This window comes from Staurois parvus, unplaced genomic scaffold (assembly GCF_062004578.1).
Source record: "Staurois parvus isolate SC_StPar_1 unplaced genomic scaffold, SC_StPar_1.0 ptg000234l, whole genome shotgun sequence".
In the NCBI taxonomy this organism is placed as follows: Eukaryota; Metazoa; Chordata; class Amphibia; order Anura; family Ranidae; genus Staurois; species Staurois parvus.
This window is the reverse complement of record NW_028318030.1, coordinates 6,135,302-6,151,696: the sequence shown is the minus strand read 5'-3', so window position 1 is coordinate 6,151,696 and position 16,395 is coordinate 6,135,302. Positions and strand designations below refer to the sequence as shown.

General features: G+C 40.1%; 1 protein-coding gene across 2 annotated transcripts in view; it reads right to left on the bottom strand.

The window, feature by feature from the left end:
* ADAM8 (ADAM metallopeptidase domain 8) overlaps window positions 1-16,395 on the bottom strand; it is a 62,133-nt gene that overhangs the window by 27,122 nt on the left and 18,616 nt on the right. For both annotated transcript variants that reach the window (XM_089680036.1, XM_089680037.1), the window contains exons 4-6: window positions 16,206-16,284; window positions 8,581-8,657; window positions 3,476-3,668 (exon numbers count right to left, since the gene is read on the bottom strand). In XM_089680036.1, the coding sequence (XP_089536162.1) occupies window positions 3,476-3,668; window positions 8,581-8,657; window positions 16,206-16,284 (349 nt within the window). The remainder of the gene's footprint in view (window positions 1-3,475; window positions 3,669-8,580; window positions 8,658-16,205; window positions 16,285-16,395) is intronic.

Here is a 16,395-nt window from a genome sequence, read left to right as displayed (position 1 = left end):
GTTATAGTTTGTAGGTTACCAATTCTTAGATGTGGTGGCTGCATTTACCTTTTTTTCCTTTATTTTCAACTGATGATCTGGCCACTAGGTCTGTTATTTGTTTTTTTAACTCTAAACAGACTAGGCTATACAGCAAAAATGGCATTTGGGAGGTTAAGACAAACCATTTACTACTGACAGGGGAGCAGACAATGGTCAGCTTTTGTTCATTTAAACCTTGGTGTTAGTTTAGCGCTAACTTGTTTATCAAGTCCATCTGAATCTGCTAGTGCACTTAACACTTAACTCTTCTCTCATTGGCATTGCTGCTGTCCAAAGGTGTCTCCATCGTGAGTGGAGACACCTAAGACAAGAAATGTGTTGCTGGCTGGATCATTTGTTGAAAATAAAGGAAAAAAAGCCCTAAACAGAAAACTAATGTAACTACCACATTTAAAGTAGTTGTTCACCCAAAACCTAACTAACTCTAAACCTACTCGCAGCCACATTCTAAAATGAATTTATCTAGCCCTGTAAAGAAAGAAAAAAAAAATGGCGGTTCTGCAGCCGGTCTGGTCAGGTCCCACATTGTGCTGTCAGCAGTGGCTTCAGTGTGTAGGCGTGTGCAGGAGAGGCAACCGTCAATGGAAGCTCCATAGTAAGTCTGTGGGTGACGTCACATCCCAGGCATTTCACAGCCGTTGTCGGTTCTCTCCTGCACACTGCATCCGCCACTGGAGACCGGACCGGATTCAGAACAGGTATGTATTGCGATTTCTTCTTTACAGGGCTAGATAGATTAGTTTTAGAATGTGGCTGCGAGTAGATTTACAGGTAGTTTGGTTTTGGGTGAATTTCTACTTTAAGGATTTGCAAACTGCAATGTATTAAAAATATATTTTTTGGTTTAATACCACTTTAAAAATTGCTGCAGTAGTAGAGCAGACCCAAGAACACAAGCAAAAGTCTTACCAATGGACACCATGAGAAATATAAGTAACTGCTGACTTAAACGGTACTAAACCCAGGACCCTGCATTCACTATATCTGGTCTCCCACAGTACACACAACATGGAAATGTAATTATTTTAGTAAATATAAACTGCTAAATTTCTTTTCTCATCAGCAGTTAGAGCAGTCTTGTGACTTCTATCAGTGTCTAGCAAAGCACTGGTTAAAGCTTGTAGGAGTTTTCTTTCTGCTCTAAGAGAATGCAGAACCCCTGACCTCTGTCAGGACAGTGCTGATTGGCCCTGTGCTGATCACATGCACTCTCCCAAGAAAAAAAAAACTCTCTAGAAATACACACTAAACTGAGCGTGTGCAGAGTGACTCCACAGATATGTCTTATCAGGAGATAAGAGGGGGGCACTGGAAGAAGCGGAGGATCAGAGAAGTCAGGATCAAACAGCCTTTTTTACACAATGTGGAGGATTAACCCCTTAGGTTCCACAGTGCGTATAACAAGCATGACTGATTTTACTGTTGTGGGTTTAGTAACACTTTAATTCTGCAGCAGGAAACAAAGCATGAAGTAAGATGGACTATAAGGAACCAAGCACTTTATGCTTTATCCTCGAAAAACAGTCATGTTATCAGTAATTCAACCTCAAAGAAGTACATTATATTTTTGAGAAATGCAAGATCTTATTGGTCTTATGAAGAAATTGTGATGCTATTGGATACTATGGTTTTTCTTGTAAGCATGTTACAAGATTTCCAGGGTTGATAATACAATAACTCAAAGCTATCTTTTTTTTTTTTACAATGCTTAGGTTAAAACTCTGTGCTGCTTATATGCCTAAAAGCTTTCAGTCAGAACAAATGCATGAATTCCAGAATGGTTTTTAACATGGGGTTTAAATCCCTCTCTTATCTTACCAAATCAAGACCTCAGCACATGTTCAACCACTGGACCCCGAGAAATATTTTTAGGGAGGGCAGAATCAATACCAACTTTCACACGAGAGGTAAGGTTGGTATTTACTATCTGCATTACCAAGAATCTTTGTGAAACACTTAAACTGTCATGATTACTATTCAGTTAAGTAATGGAGCCCAATAACAAATAAGGATGGTCAGATGTGCAGACTTAACCCAACCTCAGCCCTAAAAAACCCATCCTATCCAAAAACAGCCTGGTAGGGTAATGTCTTCTCATGTCTGATGACATCATAATGCACAACTCTAGCCAGAACCTTTTTGGAAATAAGGATAGGTTAGAGCCCAGGTTTGAAATACAAGGCCTGTGAGCCAAATCCCACTCTCCAGGGGGCAAAAGGGCACAGTACAGGGAGAGTCAGAAGGGCATAATACTGGGAACATGAGGGCATAGTACAAGTCTTGGGACACTGCCCGGGCCATCCTGAGACAGCTTAGTAAAAAGCATGAATGTCCCAGCAAATCTGGGACAGTTGGCAAGTATGATGTAATGCAACATTATCATGGGGCCACCATGCACCTAGGCAGTGCCCAGAGGGGCCCATGCATTAAGACAGCCCTGGGTGCACTGTGATGTAAGGGAGGGTGGGGGATTCCTGAATTGTGATGGTGAGGGAGCTTTTGACATCTGATATAAGAGCAGGTGGGGGAGCTCTGGACATCTACTCTTCCAGATACAGCTGGCCCTTTGAGGGCAGCCATGCTGATGCGGCCCCCAATTAAATTGAGTTTGACAACCCTGGGTTAGAGCATCTGTCAACTTTTCATTGCTGCCTGTTCTCATTTGGGAGGTTTCAGCTCACGTCCTGTCAGTTTAATGGATGTGAGATAGAACAGGAAATTAGGGGAAATTCCCCAAAAGGGAAACACACAAAAATGAAAATTAATTTTCTATAGGTTGAGGGTGTTTTGCTAACAATGGGTTAGAATTTCATTGTTGCCTGCTTCCACATTAGGAACACTTCCCCTCACCTCCCATCCAGATGACAAGTAAAAAAATCAAAGAAAAGAAAGAAAAGCAAACCAGCCTAGTGCATGGTTTGGTAGTATGAAGAGCTAAAAACATACTCACAAACACAAGTGATATATAGCTCATGAAACCAACATTCTTGGCACAATTGATGTAAAGACCCAAATGGACCCAACGCCAGCAGAAGCACGGTCCAGGATCCAAGACAGCTTACGAGTTTTGAGAGTACCCCCTCTTCGTCAGAGCTTTGTGTGACAAACAGTAGTAGAACAGTAAGAGGGGAAATCGTCCTATGGGCACACTAGTTCTAGTGACCCCGGTGACATGCCAGGATTCTCTTCACTTTGGAGTGATTTTTTTCTCACTTCCTGTTTTGGCTATGGGGCAGGAAGTGAAGGGAAAACTCCCCTATGGGGCACAGATTGCAGAAAAAAAAAGACCGCCGTTATAGGAAAGAAAAATAAATTTTTTTCCTTTACTTGCACCTTAAATGCCAACAGACAAATATCTTCAGCGGCATATAAACAGCATTTAAAACCTTGCAGAGGTGTTATTAAAGTAACCAATGAAAAGACCTGGACTTACCCATGGCTGGGGCTTTAGCATTGTGGCCACTTTTGGTCCATAATCATACACAGTGCTGGTGTTGCTGCCTTGACAAGCTCCTCTCTTCATCCGCAGATGTTCGTGCTTATAAACAGCATGTGCTCCTTGGTCATCTTCAGATCCGGGGAGAGGTTCTATCAAGTACATCTGCCCATCCACTTGCATAAAACCGCTGAAAATACACATAACCACAACAATGCTGAAGCTGGAGAGTGTCAGGCATTTAGCTGGAATACATATTTTTATGTATAACACAATGACGTAATTTATGGTGGGGGAATTATCACCGAAGACCTGCTTACACGAACATGTACAAAAAAAAAAACCTTCAACTTCACGCCTCTACATTGCAGCATGTTCACTAAGCTGTGAAAGTCATTCCTCCAGGGACCATGTAAAACATGGCTAAAATTGCAGAATGTGATATTTTTTTTCCAGAAGACAGTTGGTTGAATTGTTGGTTATTGGTTGAACTGAATGGTCTTTTTTCATCCATGCTAACTATGTAACAATGATGTAAATAATAGTAAACAAAATCACAGATTTCAAAGTAAACCTGCCACAAGCTGAAAAATTAAATTGACATTAAAGCGTCAGGTTTTTTTTTCTATATGCAAATATGGACAGTTTACAGGAAAATGCCCTACATTTTTTATTGGTTGTTTAATGTGATGGACAGCCTTGCCTGGAAGGCGAGAGGAGCAGTATCAAGTTTGACTTTTCCAGGAAACGTTTTTAATTTGCAGTCAGCTTCAGAGAGACTTGTTTATAAAGCAGTGAATGTGACATTCACCAAATATTCACTGCAGGTGAATCTTCCTGGTGGATGTGTTTAACTTAGAGTTAAAGAAGAAATCTGAGCAAAAATGTTATTTTCCCATGCAGTGGGGTTGTGCCCACACTGCATGGGTTAAATGCTTGTTTTTGTCTCTGGATTTGGTAAGCAGAGATATACGTCCCTGATCTGCCGATCCTCTGAACTCAAGACTGGTTCCCGTCACATCCAACCCCCCGCATGCTAGCAGCCTTGTGAATGGGCTGTTCCTGACGTCATCACGCCCATAGACCGGATCCAGACTTGAGGATGGCAGGAACAGTCCAGTGCTGGACGTGGGGGAGATCGGTGTTCCAGAGGATCAGAGGAGAGAAGAGTATAGCTTTTCCCTGAGTCCCTGGGCAAAACAAGCAATTAACTCATGCAGTGTGGGCACAGCCCCGCTGTACGAAAAAATAAAAATTGACTGGAGTTCTGCTTTAATTATTAACAAAATGTCAATGCTAGGTGAATGTCACATTCAATGCTTTAGAGAGATGTCCCAAAATCTAGTGACCAATTTTCTTCTAGATGTTCACAGACTGCGGACAGCCATGAATTTCTTCCAATTTCAACAATTTTGCCTCATGTGGTTTTCTGAGCAATTTTCAGATTTTAGTTCCCTAAAACTCTTATCTGCTGAAAGGATAATCTTTCCAGCCTGCCTCATATTAACTTTTCTTGTTTTAGTTTTTCTGAGTGCCAGAAATTTACAGGTTAAGGTTTGACTGGTGCCATAAATAGTGAACTGCCTAATTTTAATATTTAATCTCGTAACTGAGACAGTATTTTAATCGATGTTCAAATATTCATAGCAATTGGGTAAAAAATCAGTGTGATTTACAAAAGAAAACGATCACAAATGTGAAATGTTACAAATGGGAAAAGAAACCAATTTATAGAAATTTCTTTATTTGATAATATAGATATTTTTCTTAGCTGGACTTTCTTTTTTTTAATAGCTAATTTGGCTCTTTCTTTGTCTACTGAAAAAAGCATACAGAAGTTATGCATATCTTACTCTCCTTAACTAAATTCCCGTCACACTGATCAATGTTACAAAAGAGCATTTCCTTCCTTCAAATGTACAGACTATGTTCTATATATAGATTGTGATTATCTGTATTTATGGTTTTCTACATACCACTTCTTCTATGTCCCCTTCTAAACAACCACGAAGCAGGGGGATGGATACCTCAGGGCAGGAAATGAGGAATGAGAAATTACCTCCGTAAACCACATTTCCTGTATGTTATGAGTTTCCCAATATAGACCTTAATAATCTAAAGGCAGGAAGTTCATTTTGACTTTACTTGGCCTAATGAATGTTCTTTGAAACATACAAGGCAATCTCTTGCTTTAACCAAACAATTCATATCAATTTTAAGCTGTTTAAATCTATAAGTGCAAACCTAACAAAAAAAAAAGAAAAGAAAAGTATTAAAACTTGACTTTTTATTAGCTGTGCGGTTTTTTGAAGTCAGTATGTAAAATGTTTTGGTTTGGACTGCATAGTATATTCTAAAAATCAGGTAATGCATAAAAAACTAAAACTAAAAATAAGTCTTAACAAAATTAAGACACCACGACATTAACAAAGAGTTATTTTTCTGGCTTTCGAAAATTATAAATTTCACCCAAAACTCCTGTAGAATTAAGCAGATCAGGTTACACAGTCAGTATACAGTACTACATACCTGCATTTACCATTTGCTCCTACCATCATTATCACCATTCGTGAATGTTAGAGAAAGAAAAGAGGGTCTTTAGGTGTTCCTGTAATTTGATTACATCTCCAATGGAGCAAAGAAAATGCCTTTAAAGCAGTTTCTTATAATGGGAAGGGAGCACCAGTAAATTAAAGGAAAACTACAAATGATTAAGAATCAATTTTATGCTACTTTTTTTTTACAGCCCAACTACAGAGGTTTTTTTTTAGTTTTGGATAGTGTAGGGAAGAGTTAGCACTTTTATGTCTGTTTACCTATTAAGGTGATTGTTCCTCATTCCCTGTCCCTGTGATGGTCATACAAGTAAAAAAAATGATGCATTGTCAAAAGTTCTGACCCTATCCCACTCTATTACAAAAGGTTTTTAATTTTAGTCTGTCCCCACTGAAGAGATCACTCATCACTTAGTGCCTTAGCAATAGTGCAAATAAAAACTCAAAGGCTCTAAGCCAGGCATCACTAAATGGCAGACCATGGTCCAGATCTGGACCAAGCCACTGTCCCATATGGATCCATGGTCGCGCCATTTAGAAGCTACTTCCATCTCCCAGCCTCCACCACTGTCATTCTCAAGACAGCGAGCTGAAGGCTGCATGGTAATCAACTGAGGGTGGGAGGCTGGATGGTAATGAACTGAGGGTGGGAGGCAGGATAGTAATGAACTGAGGGTGGGAGGCAGGATAGTAATGAATTGAGGGCAGGAGGGTGGATAGTAATGAACTGAGGGCGGGAGGCTGGATAGTAATGAACTGAGGGCGGGAGACTGGATAATAATGAACTGAAGGTGGGAGGCTGGATAGTAATGAACTGAGGGCAGGAGGCTGGATGGTAATGAACTGAGGGCGGGAGGCTGGATAGTAATGAACTGAGGGCGGGAAGCAGGATAGTAATGAATTGAGGGCGGGAGGCTGGCTAGTAATGAATCCTAGATTGTAAGCTCCAAGGAGCAGGGCCCTCCTATCCCTCTTGTATTGAACTGTATTGTTGCTGTATTGTCTCCTGTTATATTGTAAAGAGCTGAGCAAACTGTTAGCGCTATATAAATCCTGTATAATAATAATAATAATTGAGGGCGGGAGGCTGGATAGTAATGAACTGAGGGCGGGAGGCTGGATAGTAATGAACTGAATGTGGGAGGCACAGCTCAGGAGTGGATGGATGGGAGGAGCGGTAGCTGCCGGCGGTTGATTGGTTGTTAGGACTGCCCCGTGTCCTAGCAACCAATCACCTGCTGGTTAGAAGAGTGAATGGGGGTGGGGATTGATGTGAAAGGAGGCAGTGCTAGGGAAGGGGTGTAAAGGGGGGCAGTGCTGGGGGGATGATTTGAAAGGGGGTGAGGACACTGCTGTGAATAAACGGGGTGTGTTCATGTAAAGGGGAATCAGTGCACTACTGTGGGGGTGGTGATGTGAAGGGGGCCTGAGAACACTACTCTGAAGGTAAAACTGATGTGCAGGGGACACTGATGTAAGAACAGAATTGTGATATAAAGGGGGCTGTGACGGGAAGGATCTGAGCCTTCTCACAAATACGCGATTCAAACCTCTGCTGAAAGAAAATTTTACTGGTCAGACCTCCATAAATTTTAATTCAATACCCCTGCTCTAATCCTTCCCCACTCTATCCCAAAATATATAAATCTACAGCAGTCTTTTTCTGCAGGGAAGGTAAAGTGATCCTAGAAAATGTAAAACACAGCTAAAAGCTCCATCTTCCAGCCAACTTTTTTTTCCACTTTGTTTTGTAGACCCTACTATAATATGTAAAGAAAAGATATACAAACTCACTATATGTTTCCTTTCAAACTCAAACTCCGCTAGGAAATGTGGGAGATGAGCTGTACCTACGCACATGCAAATATAGGTTTCAGGGGAAATGGAACAAAGTAAACAGATAAGGTCTACTTGATTTCCTTTAGTTTCTGTAAATGTTTCCTCTGGACATAGGAGAGTACATTTAAACACATCTATGCATATAATTGCACCTAATGAAAAGTAGAGCAAAGGAGTCTACTTCCATACAAGAAAACAAATCCTCAGCACCTGCCACTTTAGAGCCCACCTAAGGACCACTGGATCTCCCCCATACATCACTAGGGGAGACATAACAAAAAGACACCCATGGCTGATCAAACTGGACAATAGAAAACAGTTGTTTGATTTATTTCAGCAGGACCTTATGCAAATCAAGTTGGCTGTTAAAGTAAACCTTGGGATTATAACACGTAGAAAAAAAACAAAACACTACAATACAGTATGCTTGAGAAATTCTCTGAAACAGCCCTATTTTACAGATCATCCTTAATTATTAGTTATATTTATACTGAACCTTTCATATCATTTACATATATGATATCCAAACCCTTTTGTCTGTTTGTGAGAAGACTGCCTACAGAGCTGAATGTGTAACCCTTCTATCCAGTGGACCTTTAAAAAACAAAAATCGCCTAACCCATTGCAAGCAGAAGGAACAAAAGACAAGATATCTATACTTAGGCATCCAATGGTAACAATTTAATATGCCACACAGGCAGACCTTACTTGATTCCTTTACAGAGGTTGATGCTGGCTGATGAGTCATTTTGTCCATCCACATGTCCATGATAAAAGCAGTGCTCCTAATGGACACAAAATATAATTAAAAATATGTACGTCACGAGTATTAAAAAATAAATTAAAAAAAGCACCTTATATCCACTTTTTTTTGTATTATGAAAAAATTCCTACACCGTTCACCTGATTTGGATGTAAATACCCTCAAATTAAAGCTGACAGTCTGCAGTTAAAGCACATCTTGTTTGTTTCATTTCAAATCCATTGTGGTGGTGTATAGAGCCAAAAATATTAGAATTGTGTTGATGTCCCAATATTTATGGACCTGGCTGTATAAAAAAAAAAAAAAAAAAAAAAAAAAACACACACACCACACACACACACACACACTCGGGCCCAAAATCTAAGTGGTAACACCTTGATAGGTCTAGATTTCCATTACTGAAGCTTATATACACAATCTTTGGTGACCAAAGCAGCATTTCTCCAATATCACCTCTATTATGTGTTTTACTGGTCAAAACCTAGCTTAAAATATTGTGAGAACAAGAAAAGCTTCTGCATTTCTATGGTTGCTGTGGGTGATAACTATATCGAAAAATTGCCTCCTTCTCTGTGGCCTAAAGTAGTGGTTTCCAAACTGCGTCCCTTTGCTTGCTTTTATCTGGCCCTTGGGGCACAATTCCTCCCAATGACACCAACAATGGGGCACCTTTCCTCCCAATGACACCAACAATGGGGCATCATTCCTCCCAATGACACCAACAATGAGGCACCATTCCTCCCAATGACATCAACAATGAGGCACCATTCCTCCCAATGACATCAACAATGAGGCACCATTCCTCCCAATGACACCAACAATGAGGCACCATTCCTCCCAATGAAACCATCAATGGGGCACCATTCCTCCCAAAGACAGCAACAATGAGGCATTGTTTATTCCCACTGACACCAGGACAAGGTCTTCTCCCACTGTGCTCAGTCTGGCCCCCCTACAGTCTAAAGTACAGTATATTGGCCATTTGTTTAGAAAGTTTTAAGACCACTGGCCTAAAGGGACAGATCTAGAGTGTCTGACCTGGCCTTGCACCTTGTGTTTCCTGGATGTGGACAGTCCAATGCCAATTTAAAATATCAACTAGAAGATGTGACTGAGGAACATGCTATTTTCAAGTACAGTATGTTCTTAAAAGATGAAAACATTCCACTGAGCCATGTGCTACAATGACAGAGCCATGCAGGTCTCACCCAGCCTTCCAGGAGAGACAGATTGCAGAGTAGAAGGAAGGCAAAAACAGCAGACGGATCTTTATACACAACCTCCTCTCTATACCTCCTGCTCTGCACATGAGAGTGGGAGAGAGGTGGGAGGACTTCTTATTCCCAATAACCAAAAGTTTTCCTGATTATTTTATGCTGAAAGCATGCACACTCCAGAAGACACATATCTGCTCAGCTGCTCTGAGTAATTCCATCCATTTAACATATATAGTTACATAGTTAAGTTTAAAAACGACACAAGTCCATTTAGTTCAATCAACAGAGGAAAAAAATAGAAAACCTCCATATACATTATTCTATACCCCGCAGTTGATCCAGAGGAAGGCAAAAACCCCAATAAAGCATGATCCAATTCACTCCAGAGGGGAAAAAAAATTCCTTCCTGATCCCCGTGGGAGGCAATCGAATATTCTCTGGATCAACAACACTTGGTGTTATTACCTATAAATGTTAGTATCCAGGAATATTTTGTATATGATTACTCTTAAGTCATTAAAAATGGTACCGACAGCATATGAACTGTTTTTACAGTAATCTGCCAGGGGTACCTAAACTCTGTGTACATCCATGTTAGACAAAATGATTGTTGATACTTTACTGCTGATTCTTTGTCTCCTGGTCTGCTGTCCCCCATAGGACTTGCATAGCGTGCTACAAAATGCCTTTGGTATGTAATATTGAATTAGTCATCCACCCAGAATACAGGCAAATGTAAAAACTCAATACAGGCAGTGCTGGCACTATCACTAAAAGCACATACTTGGGCAGGTCTGAAACTGTAAAGATAATTCCCACTTTTTTCAAAATCTTTGAGATCACCTATTGCTTGCAATGCTATCATATGATCATACTAAATGTGCAATATGGTTCTAAGAGACCATAGAGAGTATCATGGAGTTTTGCTCTGAAATACTAGCTGCTTCACTGTCATGTTGATCCAACGGCTTCAAAACTTTCTACTGCAATGCCCTAGAACAAGTATGACTACTCTGACTACTCTGACTTTATAGTCTGCATGTTTGTTCCATTCCTAAGTATTATAGCCAGTCACAGCCAGGATCGGGTCAGGAATGGCTTTAATTAAGAAAAAAAAAAAAAAAATATATATATATATATATATATATATATATACACATACACACACATAACATATACATGTAAAAGCACTGCATAAATTGATGGCGTTATAAGTATCTGTAAAAGTATACACATATACATAATCTATATATGCAGTGCATATATGTGCAATATATATACACACACACACAGACATATATATACACACACACACACATTACAAATGACCTGTATACAGTATATTTAAGGAGTATGCATTATTATTATGTACATTGCATAAGGCAGCCATGCTAGCCTAGTTGTGAGATATTATGGAATCACTGTTGGGGCCAGTTTGTACTTGTGGTGTCCTCTGAGGAGCAATCCATGGTGGATCAGAGGGCACTTGACAGTCAGTAAAGAGGTATTAAGTTGCCTCCTTACTGCCTGTTTAAACCCCTAAAAACCTACACCACTGCACAACAAATGCCTGATTTAGTTGAATGGGTCACACTCGGCAGGCGGCACTGCCCATGAGCGCAATCCTGGGGATAAAGTTTGCCGGCCACCAGCAATGTACACATCTGTCCAAGGCCTTTGCAGCTTAAGGGAGAGTAGTTGAGAGGCAGCAACATATTTTTACCACCCTCCAAGCACAAGTGCAAAGTAAGCCTTACTGTATATGCCTAGTACACGATGAAAAAAACAGATGAAAAAAAAAAGGTTTTCAGAATGATTGCCCAATAATCTGATAGTTAGTACACAGCTTTTGAGAGCTAATCACAACAGTTCATGTGAAAATATCCAAAGGAACAAGCACAAAAACTTTTCTCGGAAGATAACAGAACAAGCGATTTTCGTGTAGTTAGTATAATATTTGTACAAAAAATAAAAAGACTATGCATGCTTGGAAAGGAAAGAATACATTACATTACTTTTGAAGTTGCACTCTGCCTTAAGAGAATTTTCGTAACTTTAGTAATCTATTCATTAGAGACAAGCATGCAAAAAAAAAAAAAAGAAAGAAAGTAGGACAATCATTCATCGGATATGCTCATCATGTGTATGAGGCTTTACAGTTTCCTGTAGTTAGATCTTCCTTTCTGGCAAACCACCCTGTTTACTAGATTTGAGCAGCATGAAGGAAAAAATACACTTCTCAATATACCTTTTGTTTAGCTCTTGCCTCAGCTGTCTCTTTTTTTTAATGGCAGATCTAATCTAATCCAATTTAGTAAATGGTAGAGGTTGGTCCTTCATTCCTATGCTTCAGTCCTGAAGATGGGCAGACATCAGACATGACTGTTCTCATAGCCAGCTTCAGCATAGCGACTTAGTCAGTGCTGTCAACCCAATGATCTATAGCTCTACTCCTCTGTAGAGTGAAGGATTGGGATCTGCTTGCTGCAAGATTTTCCAAACACTCAAAAATCTCCCTGTGTGATAACAAGCACCCCTGAGGAGCTCGTTATTGTCCTCCAGCACATACAAAATGGTCCAGTAATTGCAAGTGATGCTTTCAAATCTGGAGCATTCTTTACTTTATGGGCAGCTGGAGAGCGAACATCTTTTCTTTATAAAATGTGTTATGCAACAATATGCAGTATCAATATGCGTCTGTGCTGCTCATAGAAAAAGAAAAAAAAATCATAAAGATAAGATAAGTTACTCAGCAACCATACTACCTGTGTTACTATAAACATATAGAGATTCTAAGAAACTGTACTAGCAAGGAAAAAAAACAAACAAAAAAAACCACACAAACCACTGTTAATACACTTTACCTATATTGTGGAAAATACTAGTACTCTCAAGCAAGCTAGTATGGTTATATTACTACTGTATATATTTTAACAGATTTCTAACATTCTGTTTATTTTTACCTGCATTTATACTAAAGTATGTTATTTTATACTAAAGTATATACGAGTTTTGTTTTATTATGGGCAGTAGTAAAACATCACATTATGGCCACTAGAGCTGAGGAGCACAGGAAATACACAAGTAGCAGCTCAAGAGAACACTAGAGGGAACTATCAAACAGGGGCGGACTGACCATTTGGAAACTTGGGCACTGCCCGAGGGCCTGGGGTCAGTAGGGGGCCCCATGAGATGCCCCTGGTACCTTTCATAGGCTTTTTCGGGTGTGGTTTGAGTGTGGGCGAGGACACAGGGGCCTCATGATCCCCTATTGCCCGGGGGCCCCATGAGTTGTCAGTCTGCCCCTGCTACCAAATATATGTAACCTTTGCACTTGCTTGGAACTAGTTATTCCTCAAAATTTTACTAGTATCGATATACAAAAGCCTTAGTGCATGAAATCCTTTTCTCTTAACTTTCCATATTTGTGATTAAAGGAGATATACTTATCTTAGTCCATTTCCCATTGCCACAATCTCCTCCCTAGGCCACTCAGTTGTAGTCACACACTCACTCCTTCCACATACAATGCAGGGTTGCACATTGATGACGCCAAGGGATCCCCAGGAGGCCAAAGCTCCAGGGAACAGGCAAAGCAATACTAACTCTTTTTCTATCCCTAGAATTGACTAGCATTTAACCCTTGCAGTGTGGAGTGATCCAACTGCAAGGGTATTTTTGAGTATCAACTGGGAGCTCAGCATGATGAAAAACCATAATAGCCAACCATTAAGGGCAGAGGCAATGATCTGAAATTCACAGGTTTGCCCTTGTTTGCTTGTCATTCAGAAGCAAGAATATTTTATTCTAAAAAAATGGGAGACGTTTTCAGAAACTGCTATCCCAGAACATGGGTGATGGTGGCAAGATAGCATTTGTAAGTAGGTATGCACCGAAATGTCCGTAGTCAAAATGTATTGGCCGAAAATGGTGTTATCGGAATTTTGGTAATCGAAAAAAAGTTTCCCATAATGGCTGCTGAAAACATGTGATTTTACCACATTTGGGGTGCGTTTTTCACAGGTCAGGTGACTCAAAAACCGCATCACAATACAACAGGTATGCATTTTTTATGGGTTTTTAATGTATTTAAGGCCTGGTTCACACCAATGCAGTTTTGTCTGTTTTGCAGTGCATTTTGTGTTTTTGCATGCGCATTTTAGATACTTTTTTTGGCCAAATTGTTGCTGGGCAGATTAAAAACGCATCAAAAATGCTAGAAACTCGCCAAAAACGTACTAAATGCATTTTCTGCAGCATCTCCATTGAAGTCTATTGAACCAAAAATGCAGCATTTTGCTTTTGAAAAAGTCCCTGACCCTTTCCAAAAATGCAGCAGCACAAAAATCATAGATGTGAATGTGTCCCATAGGAAACCATTCTATATGCACAGTAGTGCATATCTGTAAAAAGCCCTAAAAACGCATTGGTTTGAACCAGGTCTTACTGAGAGGGGTGCATTTTTTATGCTTTTTTTTTTTTTTAAACTCGACAAATATGCACCAAAAATGCGGCAGGCAAGATTTTTAACACTGCAAGGGAAGCGCAATGGACTAATGTGAAGACATACATTGAATTTAAAGGGATGCATTTTTCTTGAGCTTACCTTGTGCCATTTTTTTTTTTTAACATGCAAAAGCGCTGGAAAAACAGCTTAGTGTGAAAGCAGCTTATTGGCTGAAAGGTGCTGAAAATCAATTCATATTAATTTAAATTCATGATATTAATAAAAAATACAATTATATATAAAAAATATATTTTTAAAAAAACTGTCCATTTTGATTTCGGTTTTCAGCAAAATGCATCCAGAATTTTCGGTTCTGGTCCAAGAATTTTAATTTCGGTGCACCACTGTTTGTAAGGTTAGATTCACCCTATCTGCTGACATCCTCATACCAGACAGAACTCTTGAATAACAGCAACGGCAGTGATAAAAACCCTTTTCTCTAGGAGAGTACTGGAGGCTGCAACTTTTGCACATTTTTCCTTACTTCCTGTCAAGTGAAACCATTTAGAGGAGGACAGGAAATCAGCTCAGTGGATTGCTAGCCTACCGGGCACTTATACCCCCTTCCTGCCCAGGCCAATTTCCAGCTTTCAGCGCTGTCGCGGTCATTCAAACACTGTACCCATATGACATTTTTATCATTTTTTTGTGACAGATAGAGCTTTCATTTGGTGGTATTTAATCACCTCTGGGTTTTTTATTTTTTCTTAAACAAACCAAAAACCACTGAAAATTTTTGGGAAAAAAATGTTTTTTCTTAGTTTTTGTTATAAAATTTTGTAAATAAGTGATTTTTCTCCTTCACTGATGTGCGCTAATGAGGCTGCAGTGATGGGCACTGATAGCCTGCACTGATAGGTGGCACTGATGAGGAGGTACTGGTAGGTGGCACTGATGGGCACTGAAAGGCATCACTGATGGGCACTGAAAGGCAGCACTGATATATGGCACTGATAGGCAGCACTGATAGGCGGCACTGACTGGCACAGATATGCGGCACTGTTAGGCGGCACTGTTGCGGCACTGATAGGCGGCACTGACAGGCATTGATAAGTAGTACTGACTGACACTGATGGGTGACACTGGAGATAAGCGCCATCATAGCAAGGGCAGGGAGGGTCAAGGCTCCTGTGTGCATGTCTCATTTACTAGATATTCCTTACTAGTCTTACAGCAGCAGCTCCATCACATCCAGACCCCTTCTCACACCTGAATATGCATGGGCAGTCACAAAACTACTCCATATAGAGTTTGACTTCCCAGTCTACTGCTGGGGCTTGTAGTTCCTTGCAGCACTGCTCATCCACAGAGCCTACCTGCTGGAAGAACAAGTGCACAGAGCCAAGGGTAGGTCCTCCACACTTCTAAATGTGTGATGAAAACAGCCAAGGAGAGGAGGTATGAGAGAATAAGGAGGAGATTTAAAAAGGAGGGAGAGGAGGTAGATTAGACACCAGGGGAGACACAGTATGGGAAAGGAGGCATGAAAAAACGTTAGAGTGGATGAGGTAGTTTTTGGGGCTGTGCTGTAGCTCCCCCATAGGAACTCCCAAAAATTGGGCTTCAGCATAGGGTGGAGCTGCAGCAAGAACAAATATCAATGTTTTCTATTGCACAACCACGGCACAGATCAGAATGGGACCAAGTGATACATCCACTTCATTCCATTGAAGATTCAACAACCATTTGTGTTGGAATAATTTTTCTTTAACCCATAAAAACTGTATCAATACTTGATATGTATACAGTCATATTCATATGGAGGCAAGTAAGGAATTTACAAAAACATTAAAACTCTTTAAATAGCTCTTAACATTAACGTATGATGCATATGAATTGTACCTACCTGGCCATCCTGAGTTTCTGTCACCTCTGTCCCATCATTCAATGAATAGGCTACTGTAAACTGCTTTGCCAGCAATTCTCTACAAAAGACACATTATACATTTATATTATATACTTTAAATACATTGTTAAAAAAATAGAATGTTAAGGTAGACCACAGTTAAAAAAAACGAGATAAAAAAGGTACTAAA